At 40.5% G+C, this 25734-nt stretch overlaps 1 protein-coding gene across 4 annotated transcripts in view; it reads left to right on the plus strand.

Moving 5' to 3' along the window:
- vti1a (vesicle transport through interaction with t-SNAREs 1A) overlaps nucleotides 1–25734 on the plus strand; it is a 193956-nt gene that overhangs the window by 8061 nt on the left and 160161 nt on the right. For all 4 annotated transcript variants that reach the window (XM_054769076.1, XM_054769074.1, XM_054769077.1 and 1 more), the window contains exons 2-3: nucleotides 1542–1600; nucleotides 2143–2253. In XM_054769076.1, the coding sequence (XP_054625051.1) occupies nucleotides 1542–1600; nucleotides 2143–2253 (170 nt within the window). The remainder of the gene's footprint in view (nucleotides 1–1541; nucleotides 1601–2142; nucleotides 2254–25734) is intronic.

The raw sequence follows: 25734 nt of genomic DNA on the forward strand, positions 1-25734 counted from the left end.
TCATGATGGACCCCCCCCTCCACTGTGCCGGGTAGAAAACATCTCAGGTGGGATCTCCGTTAACGTTGGAAGCCATCTGGACCGTCAAGGTTACATTTTTTCTCATCAGAGAATAAAACTTGTTTCCACCTTTCAATGTCCCATGTTTGATGCTCCCTGGCAAAGTCTAAATGGGCAGTTTTGTGGCGTTGAAGGAGACGTTTTTGAAACCCTTTTCCCGCAGATGCTGTCTGATGGTTATTGTGCTGCAGTCGGCACCAGTAAGGTCCTTAATGTGCGTCGAAGACCACCCTGTGTCTTGATGGACAGCCAATTGGATCCTCCGGCTCAGCGCAGGTGTGATTTTTGTTCCATAATGCTCAAGATCTTTCAAAAAATGTAGAATGACTGACTGATTTACTGCTCCCAACCTCAGCAGCAATGGCACGCTGCGAGAGGCCTTGCTTATGCAGCTCGACAATCCGACCACGTTCAAAAAGAGAAAGCTTCTTAGCTTTACCATCAGGAGGGCATGACGGTGTGAATGCCTGACAAAAAATGAACATTTTGAGCAGATTTTGGCTTTTATAGCCTGTGGTCTTAAACTTTTGATCAGCTGATAAAAAGCCTTTTTCAGTTTAATTGTTGTTTTCAATAAATTACTTTTTCAAAGTGCTTTTTGTCTCACTCCCCCTTCTTGCTTTTGCATATTGTAGCTCTACTTAAAACCTCATTAATATCCAAATGTGCAAAATGCAAATTCTAGCAATTTTTCAACCGGTCTTAAGATTTTGATCAGGAGTGTATATCCAAATATATATAACAGTATGTATGTATGTGTGTGTGTGTGTGTGTGTGTGTGTGTGTGTGTGTGTGTATATATATATAAACAGTATGTATGTCTGTAGACATGTAGATGTATAGACATGTACATAAATATGTCCACCTTAACAGACAGCTACATGTAAGTAATTAATACATAGTATTTTTATTTTATAAAATAATATTAATGAAATACAATATAATATGATAAAATAAAATACAATAAAATAAGAAAACTCTGTGACCCTTTAGTTGGTGTAATTGATGCAGGGTTGGTTATTGAGCAACAGAGCAGCATTGTTTTTTTTAGAATCGTTTCTTTTAAATGGTTTTTCATTGCTGTGTTGGACAATGGCTTGCACATAAAGTCAGACTGTGTTTCAATGGACGCTGCATAAGAACACCGATGGGTGAGGAGGTGCGGCGCTTTCTGACTTGTGGCAAAGTGAGCAAAGCCGACACCTCACTTCCCTTTGAGCTGTCTCGCTTGCTCCTCGACGGGAGCCAACAAAGGCCTCCAGATGCCAACAAACTAAGAGGCGTCACAAATGTCGGTTCGCCGCGCGGAGAGAATGTGTAAATATATCTTCAAATGTGTCCTCTTGTTGTGTTTTTTTCCCTCCTCCGCTCATTCTCCCCACCACCCCCTTTTGCGGGGGCTGTTGTCATGAAGCGCTGTTCGTCTTGTCGCCTGATCAATATGTGACTGTTTTGCTTTTTTTTTTTTTTTTACCTTTCAGAGGAGAAGACACAGCTGGTTCTAAATGTCGACAAACAGCTTGAAGAAGTCAGAGAGTTGGTACGTCTTTGATCACTAATTTCCTTCCTCTTCCTAAATAATAAATTGGCGGGACATGCTACATCCTCCACGACGATGTGGCATGCAGACGCTTGACGAGGCTTCCACTTTGCATGATTACTCACCCCGGTAATCCGCTTTTTAAGTGACACCCCCCGTGACACATTTCACGCCATTATCTGGAGTCTTCACGTCGCTGTTTAGAAACGGAAAAGTCGCTCAACTGAGACAAATAGTTGTCGCACTTGTCTCGTTATGTCGGCGTGATTAGTATGTTTTTGGCAAATACGCCTGCAGAAGCGCCTGTCTTAGCCTACTCGTACCTCATTCTGGGCGACATCAGTGGGCCCGCACGTGTCGCTCCATATTTGATTTGGGTGTACGCTCATGCAAGCAAGCCTTCTTCTGTCATAACTTTCATCAAACCTTTCTATTTATCGGAACACATGTAATTAACGCTGCGCTAGTTTGAGACGTTTCATGAAGTTGACTCTTGCGTCTAGAAATGTTGCCAAGCACGCTGACCTTCCCATGTCTTCCAGTTGGAGCAGATGGACTTGGAGGTGCGTGAAATCCCCGTCCAGAGCCGAGCCATGTACAACAGCCGACTGAAGAGCTACAAGCAAGAGGTGGAGAAGCTGGAGAAAGACTTTGTAAGTACAAGAATGACAAAACACACACACACACACACACGCACACAGTGCAATGATGGTGTAAGAGTTGAAAAAAACGTGCGTCCACACTGCGTCGGATTAGTAAATAGTCACATCCAGACGAGAACGGATCACTGAGTGAAAACGATGTACAGTTGTCCCTCGTTTATCACGGTTAATTGGTTACAGACCCAGCCGCGATAAGTGAATTTCCGTGGAGTAGGAGTTTTGGGGTACTGCACTTGAGTGGTTTAGGTCTTACCTGTCAGGGAGATGCCTTACTGTGGGACTTGGGGACTCCAACTCGTCCACTGCCCCCCTTGACTGTGGAGTCCCCCAGGGATCAATTCTTGGGCCCATCTTGTTTGCTCTCTACATGGTCCCACTTAGTGTAATATTTACAAACGTGACATCTCCTACCACTTTTATGCAGATGACTGCCAAATTTATTGAACACTTACAAAAAATCCCCTGAGACCCCTTAGGCCCCCTCCACAACCATGTAGTTCCCACAGCCACCAGCCTTGGTGTCATAATTGAAAGTGATCTTAAGCTTCTAAACAAATCAACGTCGTCGTAAAATCCTGTTTTTATTGTCTTCGGCTTTTATATAACATCAAATCATTTTTATCTTGGCAACATTTTCAACAAGTCATGCACGCTTTTATTTTGTCACGTCTGTATTACTTTAATGCACTTTACTCCTGAATACGCCACAAATCACTCTCTTGCTTACAGTTAGTCCAGAACTCTTTGGCACGGCTTTTAACAGGAACCAAAAAAAGGGAGCATATCACCCCAATTCTAGCCTCCCTACACTGGTTGCCTCTCCGAATTGATTTTAAAAAGAATTGATTTTAAGATTTTATTGTTTGGGCTGGCCCCTCAATACATCTCAGACCTCATCCAAATGTACACTCCAGCATGCTCATTGAGGTCTGAAGGCCAGCACCAACTAGTGGTGCCGAAGACCAGACTTAACACTAGGGGAGAGCGGGCCTTTTCTGTAGTCGGCCCCAAGCTGTGGAACACTCCGCCCCCCTCATGTAAAAGTGCCCCCCACAGGTGAATACTTAAGTCTCGTGTTAAAACCCACTTTTATTTTCTGGCCTTTAACTCTGCGTGAGTTGTGTGGTCCTCTCTGTCATTTATTGCTTTCTCTTCGTTTTGATTGGTTTTACTTATCCTAGTTTTTATTTTTATTTTTTTTACATATTTCTCTTTTTTTTATTGTTTTTATTGTTGTTTTAAATGTTTTAAAGTTTTTGTTTTTTTATCTTTTATACTAGTTTTACTGTATTAATTTGTACTTTTATTTATTATTGACTGTTTTTCTAGTTTGTGCAGCACTTGGGAAACCATGTTTATAAAATTTGCTATCTAAATATTGGATTACAAGATATATAAATATTGGATTGAATTGGATTGGTCGTTGAACACACCATAGTTGAAGCCATTGTGTCAAACAATATAACCCTAATGTTTAGGGGTGTCACGAGATCTCCTGTGATGAAATTGCTTGTTTACAAAAAAGCTGTATCGCAAGAACAGGGCAGCCAGAGAAGCCAATCAGACTGTGAACTACATAGATAGAGACTTTATTAATCTCCAAGAGAAATTTACGTTTTTCTAGCAGCTCTTCAAAAATCATAAAAAAAGTCATAATAAACAATCAAGGCAAGATAAGAAAATAAAAATCCATCCATCCATTTTCTATGCCGCTTCTCCTCATTAGGGTCGCGAGGGTATGCTGGAGCCTATCCCAGCTGACTTCGGGTGACAGGCAGGGTACACCCTGGACTGGTCGCCAGCCAATGGCAGGGCACATATAGACAAACAACCATTCACTCTCACATTCATACCTATGGACAATTTAGAGTCTCCAAAATAAAATAAGAATAAGTACATAAACATATAATACGGAACGGTTCACTTTCAATTTGTAGTGCAATAATACATAATAATAAATAATAATAATAATCCATAACAATAATTATTCATGATAAGGTAATAAGTCCGGTGTGTGTTTTTATCTCTCCCCCTCTGTTGTGTTGAAAAGCTGCATGGTAGGGGGGAGGAATGATCTGCTCAGTCTTTTGGTTGAGCAGGGCAGTGATAGTAATCTGCCACTGAAACTGCTCTCCTATCGGGAGATGATACTGTGTGCATTGTATGATGTTGGGTGTCCATGATGGAAAGGGGCTTCCTCAGTGTCCTTTGCTCTGCCACAGATGTCAGGCTGTCCAGCTCAGTGCCAATGACAAGAGCCTGCTTTCCTCACCAGTTTGTCCAGGCTTCTCTTCTTGAGGCTGCTCCCCCAGCACACTACTGCATATAGGAGGGCACTAACAACCACAGTCTGGTAGAAGATCTGTAGCAGCTTCTTGCATACGTTGAAGGACGCCAGTCTTCTGAGGAAGTACAGACGGCTCTGCCCCTTCCTGCACAGACCATGTATGTTGGAAGTCCAGTACAGTTTATCATCCAGATGCACTCCCAGGTATTTGGTGTGAACCACCTCCACATGTTCACCTTTAATGAGAACAGGTTCAGGGTGTGTCCTGTTTCTCCTCAAGTTCCCCACCGTTTCCCTGGTCTTCGTGGTGTTGAGGTGCAGGTGGTTTGCGTCGCACCAGTTGAGAAAGTCCTGGTTAAGTTTTCTGTACTCATCCTCCTGTCCATTCCTGATACATCCCACGATGGCTGTGTCATCCGCGTACTTCTGTACATGGCAGAGGTCAGAGTTGTACTGCAAGTCGGACATGTACAAAGTAAACAGAACAGGAGACAGCAGTGTTCCCTACGGTACTCCCGTGCTGCTGGTCACAGGGTCGGACCTGCAGTTCCCCAGTTGCATGTACTGAGGTTTGCCAGTCAGGTAGTCTGGGATCAATGCCACCAGGTGTGATCCTACTTCCATTCGTGCCAGTTTGACCCTGAGGAGCTGAGGCTTGGATGATGTTAAAGGTGCTGGAGAAGTCCAAAAAAATGTAATCCTCACAGCACCACTGCCTCTGTCCAGGTGAGCAAGAGATTGGTGAAGCAAGAAGATGATGGTGTCCTTACCTCCCACTTTTTCTCTGTATGCAAACTGCAGAGGGTTGAGAGTGTGGTGGGTCTGTGGCCTCAGGTGATAGAGCAGCAGCCGTTCCATGGTCTTCATCATAGCGATGTCAGGGCTACCGGCCTGAAGTCATGAAGTCAGGTTAGCAGAGCTGTCCCCTTCCGTGCTGGTGACTTGTGTGGGGGCTTCTGTGTGTGGGATGGGCAGGTCAAACTTGTTAAAAAATTGCTTTAACTGGTTTGCCCTTCTCATATCCCCCTCAGTGTGGACGCCTCTCTCTCGCTGCAGCCCGTGATGGTCTTCATCCCCCGCCAGACCTCCTTCATGTCGTTCTGCACTATGGCATCGCTACTATGATTGACAATACAGTAATATGGAAGTGGCAGTGTGCTAGGCATTATTGGAAGCGCACATTAAGGGGCTATCCACACGGAAAGGTTTTCAGGTCAAAACGGCAAAGTATTTTATCGTTTCAGCCTCTCATCCACACAGGAACAGCTTTCTGAATACCTGAAACGGTATTTTTTGAAAATTGTTTCCAGAGTGGGAAAATTTGAAAACGCTGGCTTGTCGTTGCCGACCCACCGCCACCTCGTCGCCATCACGTGACCAGAAGTGAGCTTTGACGACAAGCCAACATAATATCTGAATATTTTGACGGCCATGACTCACCTCAGTCGGCATTCTCCTGATATTTTGTTGTCTTATACTCTATAATGACTCACACAAGTAATTCCACTTCTCGTAAGTCTTGATGTGCCTAGGAAAGCAGAAGACGACAGACTTATGCGCATGCGTTCCTTCTTCTTCTATGGTTTGGAGTGTCACACGGTTCCGTCTGCGTGCCTGTTCACAGCGCCACACGTAGGTGTGCCTTGTGTATTACATTGTTTTCACTCAGTGATGCATTCTCGTCTGGGCAACTATATACTAATCCGGCACAGTGTGGACGGGACTTTTATTCAACCGGCCAAAAAAAATCCCAATAACGTTCCCGTGTGGACAGGGCCTAAGTGCTTTATTGAGTGATGTGTGGCTTTTTTTCATCAGAGTTGAACAGCTGCTTGCTACTTGTTGATGTCCAAGCAGAAGCTGTAGACATTCTACATTTGATCAATTTTTCAAGATTTGTCAGCTCAACCCATGCAGATGTTCGGACTTGTCTGCACCCTTAATCACAGAGGGGTTCTATTGACACTCATTGCATTTGGCTAAGCACCAGCTATCAAGCACAAGCGATCATCGGTTCCATTTCCTAACACACCTCATACATAAGTAGAGACCCGTTGACAATTTAGCGACATGGTCACTCTATTTAGCAAGTAGGGGTGCGCATTTAAGTGCTTGTTTTTTCATTCATTTATTCAGTAATTAAATACAGGCGATCAACAAAGACAAGTGTCCGCTGAGCAGGACAGCAGGAGAGAGTTCCATCTCCATAACACCGTGCAATGCACGTCTGAAAGGTGTAAAGAAAAAAAAAAAAAAAAAAAACCTCTACAATGCAACTCAATGTTTGACCAACATTGCCAAGAAGGCAGAGCATGGACACACTCGCCTTCCTGGCAAAACACGCATGATGTGTTCAAAGTATGGTGCAGCGGCCATCTGGGGAACGTGGCTCTAGGCCCTAGAGCTGCTAGAGCTGCAGCTGATAATGTATTTTGACTCACCGCTAATTCAATATGCTTTACTATTGGAGACTCAGCAGATAATTAGAGGCATAATTGGAACATTTACTATTAGTTGGAAATCATATGAAATAAAAGCTACATACTTACTGGGCCGATTTCTAGCAACATGGGTGTTGATAGAAGTGCTATACAGCAGTGGTCACCAACCTTTTTGAGACCAAGATCCCAGGTCTCGGCCGTGAACCTGGTTTGGTTTGGTTTGGTTTGGTTTAGTTTATTTGAACATGAAGGTTACAATGGAATACATCTCATGAATCATTTTCACAGTTCCACATGTCCAAAAGGAGTAGGAAGAAGCAAAGCTTATTTAATCCTACCCCCCATCCATTCTACATCTAGTACAGTACATGTAGTTCACTTCCTGCATTCCATGTCATGTTTTCTGTGATAGTCAGGATAACACATAATAGATAACGGTAAGACCCCCCCCCCCCAAAATAAAATTTTATATATATATATATATATATATATATATATATATATATATATATATATTAATAATAATAATAGTAATAATAAATAAAAAATAAATGTTTAAAATAAATATGAATAAAGAACAAAACTTTTTTTATAAACAAAAAATAACAAACCTGACAGAACAATCATTGTGATGATCAAGACTCTTCTGCCTTGTATTTAGCAAACATCAACTGCTTGTATTGTTTTTTGAATTTGCTCATCTCTGTACATTGTTTGAGTTCCTTACTCAATCCGTTCCAGAATTTAATTCCACACACGGAAATGCTGTGGGTTTTCAGCGTTGTTCTTGCATATAAATGTTTTAAGTTTAATTTTCCTCTAAGATCATATTTTTCCTCTCTGATTGAGAAATACTTTATTAGGTTTTTGGGTAACGAGTTGTTATTAACTTTATACATTATTCTAGCGGTTTGAAAATGAACTAAATCTGCAAATTTTAATATCTGCGATTTTAAAAATAGAGGGTTTGTATGTTCTCTATACTTGGCATTATGAATGATCCTCACAGATCTTTTTTGCAGTACATTGAGTGAGTGAAGATTGCTTTTGTAATTATTTCCCCATATCTCCACACAATACATTAAATATACTAATACGAAGGAACAGTACAGAGTGTGGAGTGATTTTTGGTCAAGAACATATTTTGCTTTATTCAATATAGAGATATTTCTCGCCACCTTTAGTTGTATATATTTAATATGACATTTCCAACTCATTTTTTCATCTATTACAACCCCAAGAAATTTATATTCTTCCACTTTTTCAATCTCCACTCCATTAATTTGTATTTGGTCATGCGTATCCTTTCTGCTATTTCCAAATAGCATTATTTTAGTTTTACTTAAATTCAGGGATAATCTGTTCCTGTCAAACCATGACCTGTGCAAGAGCTAATATCTAGCAACTTCCATGGTATTCTTGATAATAACCAAAATAACTTCTTACATCAATAGCTATAGCATTATACTGTACTGCCAAAAATGTGTCGACACACAACTTTGGATTTAGCCACTTGCCTTTGTCCATCTGTAATTTTAACAGGGAAGCCAAAGTGTTCCCAAACAGGAGACCATAGTGAGATTGGAAGGTCTTCCAGCTCAGGCTTTTTGCTTGCATTTGACACGATGCCATTTGTCACACCTGCGAGCTACTGGCGTTCTTCCGCCCCAGTAAGTGGTGTCCGACACTCAGAGGCGTCCATGCAGAAACTCGCCCAGGACTTTAGTTGTACGTGAAGCGCTTAGATCACTCTAGTATATCTATATCTATATACAGTATATGTGTGTATGTGTATATATATGTATATATATGTCTGTGTGTGTGTGTGTATGTATGTGTATGTGTATGTGTATGTGTATGTGTATGTGTATATATATATATATATATATATATATATATATTTAAATACACCTCACGATGATACGTGGACACATCATCAGTGATAAACCGGGTTCATAGGGTGTTTCAGGTGTTTAATCATCAAACACCCTCGCCTGGGTGACCTAACCAGGGTTGATCAGGCCCCGGCTTGTGTCCAAGTAGCGCACCACGGATCCCCCCTACGGATCCACAGCCACCGGGAGGCCTTCTCTGCGGCCTCAAGGATGTTCTTGGTGGCTTTCTTTGACTGCAGTTCTCTAACTCCAAGGAGTTTGAACACTCGCTGTAGTGAGTGGCCTGCAAAACCTCTGCAACCGATTTCAACTGGTTCACAGGGGGCTTTACAGCCTTTGCTCCGGCACTCCGTAATGAGCTATATATATACGTGTGTGTGTGTGTGTGTGTGTGTGTGTGTATATATATATATATATATGTATGTGTGTGTGTGTGTGTGTGTGTGTGTGTATGTATATATGCATGTGTGTGTATATATATATATATATATATATATATATATACACACACACTGCTCAAAAAAATTAGAGGAACACTTTGAAAACACATCAGATCTAAACTGGGGGAAAAATGATGTTGAATATGTTTCCTGATAATAAGTGGGTGATGTATTAGTAACAAAATGATGCCACATCATTTGATAGAAATGAAAATGATCACCCTATAGAGGGGGGAAATCAAAGACACCCCAAAAATGAAAGTGAAAAAATGATGCAGCACACTGGTCCATTTTGCCAAAATGTCATTGTAGCAACTCAAAATGATTCTCAGTAGTTTGTGTGGCCCCCACGTGCTTGTACGCATGCCTGACAACGTGGGGGCATGCTCCTAATGAGACTACGGATGGTGTCCTGGGGGATCTCCTCCCAGATCTGGACCAGGGCGTCACTGCGGTACCTGGACGCATGGAGGAGATTCCAGGAGACAGGTAGTTACTCCAGGAGAGCTGGACAGGGCCGTAGAAGGTCCTTCAACCCTCAGCAGGATCGGTATCGGCTCCTTTGTGCAAGGAGGAACAGGATGAGCACTGCCAGAGCCCTACAAAATGACCTCCAGCAGGCCACTGGTGTGAATGTTTCTGACCAAACAATCAGAAACAGGCTCCATGAGGGTGGCCTGAGGGCCCGACGTCCTGTAGTGGGCCCTGTGGTCACTGCCCAGCACCGTAGAGCTCCATTGGCATTTGCCATAGACCACCAGAATTGGTAACTACACCACTGGTGCCCTGTGCTCAACCTGAGCACATGCGACAGACGTGAAAGGGTCTGGAGATGCCGTGGAGAACGTTATGCTGCCTGCAACATCATTCAGCATGACCGGTTTGGTGGTGGGTCAGTGATGGTCTGGGGAGGCATATCCCTGGAAGGACGCACAGACCTCTACAGGTTAGATAATGGCACCCTGACTGCTATTAGGTATCGGGATGAAATCCTTGGACCCATTGTCAGAACCTACGCTGGTGCAGTGGGACCTGGGTTCCTCCTGGTCCACGACAATGCCCGACATCATGTGGCTAGTGTATGCAGGTAGTTCCTGGAGGATGAAGGAATTGATACCATTGACTGGCCCCCACGTTCACCTGACCCTAAACCCAATAGAACACCTCTGGGACATTATGTTTAGGTCCATGCGGCGCCGCCAGGTTGCTCCTCAGACTGTCCAGGAGCTCATTGATGCCCTGGTCCAGATCTGGGAGGAGATCCCCCAGGACACCATCCGTAGTCTCATTAGGAACATGCCCCGACGTTGTCAGGCATGCGTACAAGCACGTGGGGGCCACACAAACTACTGAGAATCATTTTGAGTTGCTACAATGACATTTTAGTAAAATGGACCAGTCTGCTGCATCATTTTTTCACTTTCATTTTTGGGGTGTCTTTGATTTCCCCCCTCTATAGGGTGATCATTTTCATTTCTATCAAATTATGTGGCATCATTTTGTTACTAATACATCACCCAATTATTATCAGGAAATATATTCAAGATAATTTTTCCCCCAGTTTAGATCTGATGTGTTTTTGAAGTGTTTCTTTAACTTTTTTGAGCAGTATATATACAGTATATATATATATACATACACACACGTATGTATGTATATATATATACACACACACACATGTGTATATATATGTATGTATGTATATGTACATATGTGTAATGCAAAATTGCACTTAAAAAAATAGAAACAGCAAGTTCGCCAAAGATGAACCGCAATGTAGTGAGGGAACACTGTATTTATAAAAAATGTCACCTGGTTTTAGCCCATGTTATTTTCAGAACATAACATACCACAAAACATGTCAGTTTTCCACAACGATGTATGTTGTTTTTTTTTGGCGCAAATCCTATTGAATTGCCTGGCGGAGTGGAGTGGAGCAGCTTGAGAAAAATAAACATCTTGTTTAAACCAACTCAGCTAATAACCATTATGTGTAATGCTGTGTATATGTGAGCTGGAGATGACAAATTATGTAACCTGACACCATCCTTTGCCAACAGCAGTCCATGTTGGTGGGTCAGACATAATGAAAACCTTACTGGATGAAGCAAAGGCAAACTGCAGGGACGACGGCGACGTCTCTCTCAACCGCGCCTTTGATCACGCAAAGAGGAGGCAGAGCGTCGGATTAATCTAATCAAATTTATCGGGTAAACAAAGCCGCCTGCCTTCAAAGAGCCTTTTGGTTTTGTCCCAGCGGTGGGGGTCCGCGAATCTCTGCTGGGTCTCAGAAAGCACAATCTACTTTTGAGGACAGGTGTTAAAAAATAAAAAAATAAAAAAAGTCTTGAGGTGTGCACAAGATGAGGTGTCAGTCGTTAACTGTCATAAAATAACAGCAATGGTGATGATGATGATGATGATGATGATCATCATCATAACAAACAGTGGCTCTTTGAAGGAAATACCAAAGTTTTTCACGTAAATATCCTTAACTAATGTCATTTAATTTATATAACAAGTGGACGTCTTCCTGCTTGCACAAGCTAGTGTGGTTGTTCATCAGTCTGTCCAGCAGATGGCACCCATGCTCCAAGAATTCTCTCAATAGGTTCATGAAAAGGACAATATTGAGCCCATTTATTCTTTTTTTATGTTTGATCATAAAAATCCATCCTCTTATTGCTTAATTTGATCTAATCCTTTAGAAAATGTTATTACGTAAATGTCCTTGCAATAAACTTGCATAGTTTGTTTTAATTCTGGGGTGTCCAAACTTTTATTCATTTATGCTGCCCTTAGTTATAGGGGTTCCACTTTGATATTTTGTTCATTAAATAAGCATAAACCACTTTGATGTTGGTCACAATATTCCAAGCAGTTAAATATAGTTAAAAGAAAAAAACTGCAGACTTTTACAGTCAACTAGATTCTTTCCAGATACAATTATGTTAATTGTTTAGGTAATAATTCCTTACTTTTTTTATTTATTTAATTTTATTTTTTTTACTTTCTTTTGGTAACAATTTGATTACTGCACTACTTGGGCCAATACATTTTTCTCTGTTTTTTTTTTATCTTATTTATTTTTTGACAGTTGAGTCAAATATAATCGTTGATGATGGAATACTTATCGATACTTGATGAAAAATAATTCCTAATGTCATATTTGTTAAATTATGTGTAGACATGTATGGACTAAAAAAAAAAAAACCTGGTTTCATCCACAGTTTAAATTCATAAATTATTTCTGATTACCCAAATACCATTTTTTCCCCTGTTTGTAAACATTTTTCAAAATGTTTTCTCACTTAAGTCAGATTTAAGTGCATGATGGACTTTCGATGTACATTTTTAATAAATGAACAAATAATTCACAACTTTGAGAATTTTGGATTGACAGAGGTTTTATCCAAAAATTTCATAAATTAATTAATTATTCCTGATCATCCAAATACTACTGTGTATAAATACTATTTTGGCCAATATATTTTCCTCTTGTTTAAAATAGTGTTTTTAAATAGTCAACTAAATGTAATTATAATTTGAGGTACTATCTTAAGTGGTAAACAACCATTCACACTCACAATCACACCAATGGACAATTTAGAGTCTCCAGTTAATCGAACATGCATGTCCGGAGTACCCACAGGGAGAACACGCAATCTCCACACATAGATGCTCAAACGGTCGAATCCATTTGGGTACCCTCGATCTTTTGACTGTGCGGCAACACGCTAACCACTCCTGCACTGTACAGCCCCGCAGTCTTGTACTCCTTAATGATAAACACTCTTGCTGTGTGAATGCTCGTGACGTTACACTCCAGGATCCTTGACTCTGATAAAGGTTAATTGGCAGTTTTGGAACAGAAAGCTCTGAGAAGTTTTATAGTTGAGGGAATGGGTGCTAGCGACGGTCAAGGCACGAGAGAGGACCATGTGCTATGTTTCCATCGTACAATATGGTGGGAAGTATAGCTGTATCTTGCCCAGTTTGATACTGAATTGAAAGCCTTTTGTTTGCTTGACCCCGCCTGCATGATAGCATTTCATCCAGATCCACAAAAGACGCTTTTCCGTTTCTTTTCAAACCATCTATGTCGTCCTGTGTTTATTATAAGATGCCCCGATGCGCTGCACCTACTTCACGCCAGTGATGCCTCAGTCTCATTATGATGTCCGCCTATCCCCTCCCTCACTTCTAGATTGTTTAGTGTTTCAGTCACGGTCAAGTGGGATCTGTGACTGTGCCTTTTTTTCCTTTTTAAATAAAAACCAGAGCGAGAATACCTCCCAGTGTCCGCCCAGGGAGGTAATTAATGCCTTTCCAAAGCCAACCTTGAAAGGCTGAACACTTTATTTTGCCAAAGTGAATAGAAGCTGTTGGCTGAGACTCCTTTTTGATTTTTTTTTTTAAATTCTGAATCAGTTTCATCCTTGACCTTCAAGAAATAACTTCAGTTTTTAAATGGACCAAACAAATGGCATGTTAATGAATGTCCACATTGGACCGCTCATGTGAACGAGCCGAGACGAGATCAATGAATGACAAAATGGGATGCATGTAAACATTCTTCATATAGGGGTCGAGGTAAAGGGCAGCACTTTGTTATTATGACCATAATTGCTGTGTAAAGGAGCTAATGAATGACTTATGCTGCATATGTAAATTAATATGTAATATGTCATATGTAAATGTAACTTAATGGCTATATCCTGCTTTTTTGTGTCTATCTACATACATGGGTTTGACTCTGCTGTGTTGTCTAAACAAGAGACTAGAGCTGCAACAATTAATCGATGATTAAACAATTATCCAATTAATCAACAACTACTTTGGTATTCCACTAATTGTTTTTTTGATTTAAAAAGGTACGTATTTTTTTATTTCAGCCTCTCAAATATGAATATTTTTAATTTCATCCATGAAAACAGACCTATTATCTTGTGTGTTTTACGCAAAGCAAGATATTCACACATCAGCTTTGACTTTGAAAAACAGTGGTGGACATTTTTGCCTCTTTTCTGATATGTTGTGAACCAAACCACTAACTGTTTGTGTTTGGTACATATTGATTTGGTCCGTCTAGGACAGGGATGTCCAAACTTTTTCCACCGACACATACTGAAAATCAAAGGTGTTTCCAAACAGTGTTTCCCCTAGGATTTTTTGAAGCTGTGGTGGTGGGGTGCATGGGAGGACGGACTGCTGCCGCTGTGTTGTGCCGCTGCTGGGTCAGCAAATGTTGTTTTCTATTATGATAAATAACAATTTTTATGACTTATTTATGTATTCATTAACTTACTTATTTAACGCTTTTCAACAACCAGCAGAACCGTTAACATTGCAAAACTGTTAATAATGGCAAAGTTGTTGAGAGCACTTAAGCAGAGAGGCTAAAACTGTGTCACCTGACCTATTTGATCAAACATTACTATGTGACTATTAGTATAACATTTTGTACTATTTGACACTAACCTGAATTTTATTTGATGCCTGTTTGAGTAATACATGGGATATATAATTAGAGCTGTCAAAAATTGCGCATCAACAGCGGTAACTAATTCATTTCATTAATTACGTTACATTTTTTAGCGTAATTAATGCATACGCATCATGGCAAGCCACGGCTCTCCGTTATGATGACAGACGGCGGCACGGTGTAGCTCCCCACAGAGTCACACAGTCTCTTTTAAAACTTTATTCTGACCTGAACACATCAACAGCAGTGCAATTCCTATACCATATAAGTATCTCCAACTCCAAACAAACACGTCTGTAGTCCATTTGTCATTGCAACGCCACTTCCTCATTGGCATGGACCGCAAGATGCAGGGATACACCGAACATCACAGCAACGTCTTTATTATGCGTGTATGTGTGGTCTAAATAAACAGAAACGCAAAAAAAAAGCAATAAGTGGATATTATTATCACTCACTTTGTACCTCTTAATGCAAAAGTACAATTTGCTGCATTTAAGTATGCTCGGAAATCCCAGAAAATTCACTCAAAACATGTGAATTCAACTTAAATGGCGTGGGGTCTCTGAACACAACTCCTCATTGCTCATAATAACACAGTGATTCAAATATTGTATTAAAGAAATCAGTTTTGGGTAAATAGATTTTCAGACATGTGTGGCATATCTTACCTTGATTGAAATTTTCTGTTAATTTGCTGCAAATGGCTCCCGGGCTGCACTTTGGACCCCTCTGGTCTAGAGCCTAACCGATTAATTGAAACAACAAACTTGCGACTAATGGACTAAGAAAATAGTTGCAGCTCTAAAAGAGACATTTAAAAAATGTAAAAATTAAAAAAAATAAGTTTGCCAGCTCAGTGCTAAAAACTTGCAGCATATCAATTATTATTATCTTTATCCTTTCAATGTCATTCTGATTCCTCATGGGTGTGTAGTTTAAATATAAGTGCATCTGAATGTGTATTTTCGTACTTTTTTTGCCGCAAAAATGGCATAAAGTTTCCAGTTAAGCGCCGTTAGTTGTTTTTCTTTAGTCCTCCCTGAAAGATAACCACAGAGTGTTTTTCTCTCAACGTCTAATGAAGCCGAGTGGCTGAAGATCAGGATGCTCATTGGTTATTGAAGGCATGAATATTCATACCCATTTTTAATTAGCGGTCAGGGACAAGCCAAGGTTGTGGAGACGTTGCGACTTGACCGGTCCAAGCGCACAGAAAGGGAGCGTTTTGGCACCAACCTTATGAATGTCACTTCTAAGCCAGATTGTTGGTGTTTAGTTTGAATGTGAGATTGTCGTGTTGTAATCCATCTTGAAGGGCTGACCTGAGCCGTCGCTGCACAGTGGTGGACATGACAGGCCGACATGAGTTGGATGTTGTACACTTTTTAAATCGCCTTAGGTTGCCTTGCCTTGCTTGTTCTAATTCCCACTGAGGAGTGAAAAGCAGATTGAGTCTTTTCATGGTTTGAACAAGCCATCAGTGACACCAAAGTGGAATATAATAATCACTCGCGGCTTGTCATGAAAAGAGTTTTTTTTTTCTCTTCCTTCTGAACCGGGTGCAGATTTAAGATGTACTGTAAACAAATGGATCTTCGTTGCCACTCATTGGGATGTAGTTGTTGTTTGTTCTGTTTTTTTTGCGGATTTGTTGTGTTGGGTGCTCATTTTTATAAAGATGTCTGCGGATTAACTCAGTCCACTTCTTTTAGCTGGTTTGATTGCAGTCGGTCAAATCAGGACTGAAGGACAGTGTCATAATAAGAACAGGAGGATGTGGTGTTGTTCAGTGGAACCGTTCTTTTGAAATGTACTCAATTAACTTTCTAATCAGCACACAGCATTATCTTAAAATTAACATAACTCCTGTGTTCTCGTCTTAATTGTCCAACATTTGAGGTACTTTTTTCCAAGTGGGTCTGTGTACCTGGGCTGCATCTCTGTTTGTGTGAGTGACTGGAAGAAAAGCTCTGAGTTGCTTGTCTTTTTTTTTACAGTGTTCCTAGGTGAAAAAATAGACTTGTCTATACGGGTACTTCTATGAAGGTTTGCTCTCCTTAACTTGCTCTTGGGTCGCCAACCCGTCGATGGTGATTGACCAGTCAATCTTCGGGACTTACTTGGTTGATCTCTGTTGTAAATTATACATTTATATTTACACCCTTTTGAAACTGCAATTTTTATTATTATTATTATTATTATTATTTTTATTCTCCCAGTTTAATCACATTTTTGAGGGCCTTAACATTCATGAAAACCCGCCAAAATTTGCAAGCGCGTCAAGTTTGATTTTTGATACTTCAGGGGTTCCAAACACACAAACTCCCAAACTCCCAAAAGTCACCTAGTAGCGCCCCCTTTAAATTTCGCCTCTACCACCAGTTTCATGGATCGTCATGAAATTTGGTGTAGACCTCAATCATGACGGGACACACGAGTCTCAAGAGCCCACATTCCCAAACAAACAGGAAGTTGGACATTTTGGTCTGCGGCAGTGATTTTGGGGCTAAAACCAGGGGTTTCTACTTTAATGAACTATCGGACATGACATGATCACATGATCACATGGCCACCTTGGCACCAGTTGTTGCCCCCTCCTGGTTGACAATTATACTGTCATAACTCCTTTTTACTTGGTCATATCATTCCAAAGTTTTTCATGGTTGGTTAGGTCACCCTCCAGTCCGTGACCGTGTGTACACATTGACTCAGATGCCCCCCCCTACTGGATAAATATTATGCATGTTAAAATTCTGCTTGAGACTCCCCAACTTTTTAAAAACTCAGGATAATGGTGTTGAGTCCTGCATCCGCGTGCCTGCCAACGTGAACCCTGAGTTGCGTGGGGGTGCGAGGGCCCGTTCAACGCTGCTCGCAGCAGCTTTAATTAGAGCAGGCACTGTTAAGAGTGGACTTCATGTTTGTTGCGACAGGCACCTTGCATGGCATTCGTACTGGCCCCCACAGTGAAGTGTCAGGGGTGTGTACGATATACTACTGTGTATACTATACAACAGGGGTTCTCAACTGGTGGATCAGGACCCACAAGTGGGTGGCGAATCCATTCTGGGTGGGTTGTAGACAGCCAGTCAAAAATGTTATTAGAATGTGTTATATACAACTCATGTCTGACTTCAAGTGAAATATCTGATTTTGTGGTCTTTTTGATATTTAATTTTAATTTAGACATTATTTGTATGTATGCAGTTATCATGTTCTTTCTCATTTCCTTGGTAAAATGCTGTAATAAATACCTCTAAAATGCACATGTAATTATGTGTATTAATGTTTCAAAAGACAGACGATTTAAAAAACAACAACATACAATTGCTTTGATGTTGACAGTGGCGTGGGAACTTTATCTTGGCCATGGGAAGGATGTACATTTTTTGGACACATCATCAGTAGTTTATCTTTGAATCAGTGGGTGTTTCGGCCTTTTAACACCAGACACCCCCATCAAAGGCAGCCAACTACAGGGTGATCAAGCCTGAGCCTGTGTCCCATGCCCAATCATGAGTAAAGTAGTGCCTGGTAAGTGGAGGGAGATGAACTAGGCAGTAAGGTCCCGACCAGGGATAAAAAAAAACAAAAAAAACTGCCCCACCTAGCGGGTCATCGCTCAGCCCCCCCCCCCCCCCCCCCCCCCCCCCTTCCTCCCACAACACACCCCTGAGTAAGGGCAGGAAGGAAGGGGGTGGGCTTAAAACTTCTTGAGGGTCGTCAGGTGGGTACCCTCCTTCATTGGTGTTTCGATGATAGGCCCATGACACCTCCAGAGAGCTCATCGGCAACACCTGGCGTCTTAGGTGTGTGCCCCCCTCTGCTCTGAGCCCAGCAAGTGTCCTTGCGCTTGATCCATAGCCACTGGCTGATTCTTTCGGCCGCTGCAGAGACTGATTATTGTCTGTCGCAGAGCGTGTCCATGAATGCCAAGGTCTTTAATGAGCCTGATGGTAGAGGAAGCTACAAAACCTCTGCATCCTACTTCAGCTGGATAGACCTTGGCCTTCCATTCTCGTTTTTGTGCATCTGCTGCCAGATCTGTGTAGCGCAGTTTCTTTCGTTAAATGAATGAAGGAATAAACCAATATAAAAATAAGATTTACATAAATGTGTAAAAAAAATAAATAAATAAAAGTAGAAATGACAAATGTGAATAAATAAAAAGACTTAAATAAAAGTGTAAATAATAATAACAAAGAAAAACAAAAATGACGTGAATAAAAGTGTAAAAATACTAAAATTAATAAAATGTCTATATCCTGGGCATGACAGAAAATATTTGAGAACCACTACCCTGAAGTTACAGTGGGTGCTTTGTAGGGCTGTGTGAGAAATTTCAAGTCCATCCGACTTATGGTGTCAAACTGTGGGGTTTCATAACGGCACCACCATGTGGTGTATTTGTCAGAAATAATAATAGCACAGGCAACACAGTAGAAATGCATGTTTTTACAACTTTTCACCCTTTTGTGTGTAGCAGTCCAGGAGTAGAAGAGCTAGCTTACATAGCTTACATACAATAAAGTACATACAGTCATGTGGAAAGAGTGCAGTTAACCATTCAAATGTCTTTGAGTGCATATTCCGGTTCAGTATATTTTTGCACTCTCCTCTAAGAGTGGTGTGTCGTGTATACTTTACAGAATAATCAATGATAGGATGATCCCGCTCCATCTCTTGACATTAAAGGGATAGTTCAGATTTTTTGACATGAAGTTGTATGACATCCCCATCAGCAGTGTAGTGCATCAACAGTGACTTACCCCCCACTTCATCCCGTGAGCCGAATTCTGATCGGGTTTTGCTGATGAGGAACGTAGCTCTGTTTAGTTGGTGGGGCCACTTAAGTAAAGACTTTGGCTTCTCAAAACAATGTGCGTTCAATAGAGTAATACATTTGCATCACAAAAATGCCTTCTCGAAAAAAATCTGAAAATACAATCGCTCTGCATTACGCTCTCTCCCATCATATCACAGTGGGCTGTTACCTGTCCATTGTTGTGTATGTGTTCCACAACGGATCCGTGCATGTAAACACTGTGGAGCACATACACAGCAATGGAAAGGCAACAGTGCGCAGTGTTACGACCGGAGAGAAAGTCATGCAGAGTGATTTTTTTTCAAGGAGGCATTGTTTTGATGCAAATGTATTACTCTTTTGAACGCATATTGTTTTGAGAAGCCAAACTCTTTACTTAAAGGAAAACTACACTTTTTTGGGGGGGAATTTTGCCCATCATCCACAATCCTTATGTGAGACATGAACAAGTCTTTCTCTTTTCTTTGCGTTCCAAAGATAAAAAAAAAAAGCAGCTAAAAAGAGACGGCTCATTGCTGCACGTATGGGAACCAATTATTCCGCCTGTAAAGCCTTCTGAGAAGCCTCCAAGAAGCACTCCATGTACATACAGTACAGGCCAAACGTTTGGACACACCTTTTCATTTAATGCATTGTCTTTATTTTGATGACTATTTACATTGTAGATTCTCAAAACTATGAATGAACACATGTGGAATTACACTACCGGTCAAACGTTTTCGAACACTCAAATTTCTCTGGAGAAAAAAAACTAAGATTTGAAGTGTTAAGATGGTCTGTCTCTCTTCCGTTGTTAATTCCCTTTTTTTCGTGCCATTTTTGTAGCATCAAATTACTTTCTCCAGTACAATGCTGTTCAACTGATGTTCACGAGGGTATAGTACCACGGTGTGTTCCGAACACTGTTTTTATGCGGACAGAGGGAATAGTAAGTATTCCAGAACTTGGAACACCTGTAGGAATTAGTTGCACCAACTTCCAAGGCTTGATCAACCTCCATTTCTGCAGAACAGCTTGAAATTGTTGACCCATTTTGTGGTCCCTGAAACAGGGCTTTTTGTATCATTCTGAAATACACATTATTTTTCAGACCACTTACCTTTGTACCATTTCAAGCTATTCATTGGACTTGAACGACTTGAATTTCAATAAATAACTGGAAAAATTGGGGTGTTCTAAACCTTTTTAACGGTAGTGTATGTACTTAACAAAAAAGTGTGAAATAACTCTAAATATGTCTTATATTTTAGACATGTTTTATGTCCTTTTTTGGGGGCGGGGGTTGATAGTGCTGCAAAGCCTTCTCTCAGTGAGCTTCACGAGGTAGTCACCTGAAATGGTTTTCACTTCACAGGGGTGCCTTGTCAGGGTTACTTTGTGGAATTTCTTGCTTTATTATTGGGGTTGGGACCATGGGGTTATATTGTGTGTGTGTCCAAACTTTTGGCCTGTACTGTAAAATGTGACGTGCATATAACCAAGCTACAGCAACATTGTTATTATTATTATTAACATTTTTACGCAGATCAAACTACATTACATTGCATTGACACTTTGCCACACCACACCAGCTAGCTACTAGCCGGCTAGCAACTAGTTTCATCACAGACTCGCTTGCAGCACGTCAGTGTCGTGCTCACAACGCCTCAGACCACAAAAAAAAAGATAGGGCTACATATTTGAGCTGACATCACGGCTGCTGTGTTTTTATTTCTGAGTTTGGAAAAGTTAACGCTAGGTGTAGGCGTTTGTCTTTATATTGCTATGTGATGTCAATGCGTCAAGGATGGAAGTTCTCGTAATGCTTAAAAATGGCCAAAATATGCAAAATACTGCAAGTATTACATGTTATCATGAATGTACCTGCTACTACATGGTTACAGTATGTACTGTATATAAAACCATAAAACCTTGTCGGAGGTTTTTGGAGGTGTTTTAATAGCGGTCTTTGTAGGCGGCATAGGTGGATCCCATAACGTCCGGTGATGAGCTGTCTCTTTTTATCCGTCAAAATTCCATAAAAGTGCAGTTTTCCTTTAAGTGGCCCCACCAACTAACCGTAACGTTCTTCATCAACGAAATCCGACCAGAAGTCCGCTCACGGGACAAAGTGGGGGGTAAGTCATGGTTGATGCACTACACTGCTGATGGGGATGTCATACAACTTCATGTCAAAAAATCTGAACTACCCCTTTAACACTCGTCTATATGGATGTGGCCTGCAGCATACTGTATTTTTTTTGTTGTTGTTTGTCAGTGTGCAAATGTGTCCGTTATCCTTGCTTCCCTCTCTCGCTTATCTCTTGCTTGGCCCCTCCAAAGTAGCACACACACACACACACACGCACACACACCCACACACAGACGGGGTGACAGCGATCAGTATAGCTTTCAGACGCTCGTCATCTCTGCAGCAAAAAGGCTCTCCCAGGGTCCCCTCGCTGTCCTCAGGGCTGTGTGTGATTGAGTGACTGCAGTGAGTGGGGGCCACAGATAATAAGGGAGGAAAATATAAAGACGTAGGGGCGATGATACGATAACATTCCCTCCCTCCCTCCTTCTCCCCATCATCACTTTTCCTTCTGTTCTTCCTTTCCATCCCGCACACCCAGCCCCGTCCCACGCGGTGGTGTAAACCAGAAGTGACATGTGACACCCGCTCCCCAGTGATGTGCTGACAAGCGGGTACTAGAATAGGTGACAATGTTTTTTTTCTGCTCCCCCCCCCCACCCTTTTTTTTTTGTTGCCAGACTGGCTTGCGTATGGTGAAGGGATTCATAAAGTATTAATGAAATACATTATGAATCATTGGCTTTTTTGTAGGCACTGGCATTTGCTTTTTAATAACAGATAGTGAGGAGAGAGAGAGCTTCTTTACGAGGCGTTTCTTCATTTGTAATATGTTTCCGTTTGCATACGTGCACACATATGCATACAATTAAACTCAGTCCCAGCTTCTCATCCTAAGTGTTTTTAATGAGGAAGTGTGGCGACTATCACAGTTTTTGCCACTTGTTTTTTTTTTTTATTTTTGGCCTTGATCACAAGTACACTGAAGATTTTTTTTTTTAATTATTAGGATTTTTCCCTGAAGTTGGGCCACCATTAGAGCAATCAGTGCTGCAATCCTTGTAAAAAGCTAGTAAGTCCCGTTAAAAATATAATATCTATTGCATATTTATAGGTTATTTTCTCTCCTTTTTCTTTTATTTTTGGTCTATTTTCTTTTTCTCTTGCGCTGTTTTTTTTTATGTCCAGAAATTTTTCATTTCAAATATCCTTTGTGTCATGAAATACAGATAACCGAATTACTTAAATTAAATGTATTTTTTCTCATTTTTGCATTCTTTTTATTAATTTTTTTGGCTTTTTTTTTTTGCATTTTTCCCATTTATTTACAATTGATTGTAGTTAATAATAGTTCAAGTCCAAATATATATACTGTATTCAAGTAAAAGCAAATAATTTACAATATGTAATAGTAAAACAATTATAATAAAAAACTAACTAGTTAATTTGTAAGGGAAGTAAGTCTCAAACTAAGTGTTCTTTGATGAAGCAACACCATTTATGGATTAAAGTGCAAAATTATAAATTAATGAATGAAAGACTGCAAAATAATTTTCCTGCCTATTTTTTATTCATAATTTTAGTACAATACTTAAAAAAATACACACAAACCTGGTTAGCATTCTTACTTATTTTTGCTTTTTTTGTTTGTGTTTTTCCCCATTTATTTATAATTTAATAACCACACACTAAAATATTTAATATAGGTAATAATAGTCAGGTCTAAATATAGCGCTACTCAAGTAAATGTATAAAAAGTAATTGATTTAAAATATGTAGTAGTAATAAAATTAACTTACTAGTTAATTTTTAAGGGATATGAATCTCAGACCAGGTGTTCTTTGATGAAGCAACACCTTTTTATGGATTAAAGTGCAATATCATCTTCCTGCCAATTTTTTTTTCATTTTTCATATTTTTAGTACAATACTTAAAAAAAAAAACAATAATGTGGATTATTATTCTTATTTATTATTTTTTTTTTGCATTTTCCCCCCATTTAATTGCAATTTACTAACCAGATATACAAAAATATTTAATGTTGTTAATAATAGTTCAGTCTAAAAATAGTTCTACTCAAATAAAGGTATAACAAGTACTTGATTTAAAACATGTAATAGTAAAATAATGAAAAAAAATTAACTGACTAGTTACATTTTAAGGGATATGAGTCTCAAACCAGGTGTTCTTGATAAAGCAACACCTTTTATGGATTAAAGTTCAAAATCATCTGCCTATTTTTTTTCTTTTTTTCATATTTTTAGTACAATACTTAATACAACAAAATAAATATACACAAAAGCATGGATTATTATTGTTATTTATAGATTTTTTTTTTTCATTTTCCCCCCATTTATTTATAATTTAATAACCAGGTACACTGAAATATTTAATATCGTTAATAGTTCAGCTCTAAGTATATCTCTATTCAAGTAAAAGTATAACAAGTAATTGATTTCAAATATGTAATAGTAAATTAATAATACAATTAACTGATAAGTAAATTTTTAAGGGCTATAAATCTCTTGATTATTATTGTTATTTTTTTAAAAATTGTATTTATTTCTGACAACTTGCTCTGAGTAGTAATTGTTTTTTTTTTGTTTTTTTTGTTCTGATGTTGCAAATTCCAAGACAAAACGTGCAAACTTGTGTGTTTGGAAGTTCAAGAGGGCACATGTTGGAGGGGCTTTAGAAAGTCTAGGTGGGGGGTGGCGGAATTGGGTTGGGCGGGAGGGGGTTCTCATCAGCATCTGAATGGCAGTAAAATAACAAAGTACACCTAAATATATGGAGATAATGATCTGGCTAAGTCCCTATGTATTTTCATGCAAATAAAGCCATCCATTGGGGACCAACAATGGTCACGTTACAAGAAAAAGACTGATAGTCTTTGCCACAGTATGTGTCCACTGACTGACTGACGGATGGACGGATGCGCGCACGCTCCGGCAGCGTCTGCCTTTTGTGTCTAGGTTTTTTTTATTGCAGTTTTCAATTTTAGATAAGAGCACAAGAATAGACATGAAAGAAAAAATGAATCACAAATGGAGGTCAGGAGTGAGCCTTGCTTCCAAAGCAGAAGAGCGGGTTAAAAGTGAAGTTTCTTTCTTAGGAGAAAAGATGGCGAGGCTGAGCGGAGAGGGTTCACTGAACCATATGTAGGTAGCCACGGGCTAATGGGCCGCTTGGTCCCCGCCTTGTCAGCTACCACCCCGCCCCCTCCCTCCACACTCCCATGTCTCTCGTCATCTCCCACCTGTGAAAATCCCTCCTCCACTTTCCTCTAATCTCACCTTTCTCTGTGGTGCTGACCCGGGGAGGCCCACTTTATTCCCCAGAAGCCAGCGTTGTGATCAGGGGGCTCGAGCCCCATCCTTCTCTCCCCATGCCCTAGCTGCCTGCCTCCCCCGACGGCTCTGCTCTATTGATTTTTACACCTCCAACCAACGCTGTCTGCCTCGGTTTAGCACCAGCAGCACCTTCCTCCTCTTGTCTGTCTTCCCCTGCTGTCCCTGCTACCCAACTGTGGGTGGTGGTAGTGGGATGGGGGTGAGGGGCGGGGGTGCCCTCACAGACAGAGACAAAAAAAAAATTCCCGCGTGGACAGGGCCTAAATAAAACAACAAATGAAGATTACTCAACCTTTGATGACACATTATGTATGGGTCCTTGTGAACAGGGAAGTTAGGAGGATCGAAGACTTAATTTGTTTCAGTAGGTCACAAGATTATTTATGTTGCACTTCTATACGTCTTTCATTTCTTCCTTCCATGTTTTTTTACGTGTTATTTATGTTCACTCCTGTATGTCCCCCCCCCACCGCACCCCTCAGATGGAAGAGAACACAATGCGGTGTCGGTGGCGTCGAGTGGAAAGCCACCAAAAGCACCAACCTGTGAGCTAATGAGAGGGCCCCCATTCTGTTACCTGAGGCGCTCTGCTCCTTTCTTTGCCACCGCCACTTTCACTTCTATTAGGGGAGCGCGAACACACACTGTGCCGACTGGTGGGTTGGCGTGCGT

The sequence above is a fragment of the Dunckerocampus dactyliophorus genome, chromosome 2, assembly GCF_027744805.1.
Source record: "Dunckerocampus dactyliophorus isolate RoL2022-P2 chromosome 2, RoL_Ddac_1.1, whole genome shotgun sequence".
NCBI classification, from domain to species: domain Eukaryota; kingdom Metazoa; phylum Chordata; class Actinopteri; order Syngnathiformes; family Syngnathidae; genus Dunckerocampus; species Dunckerocampus dactyliophorus.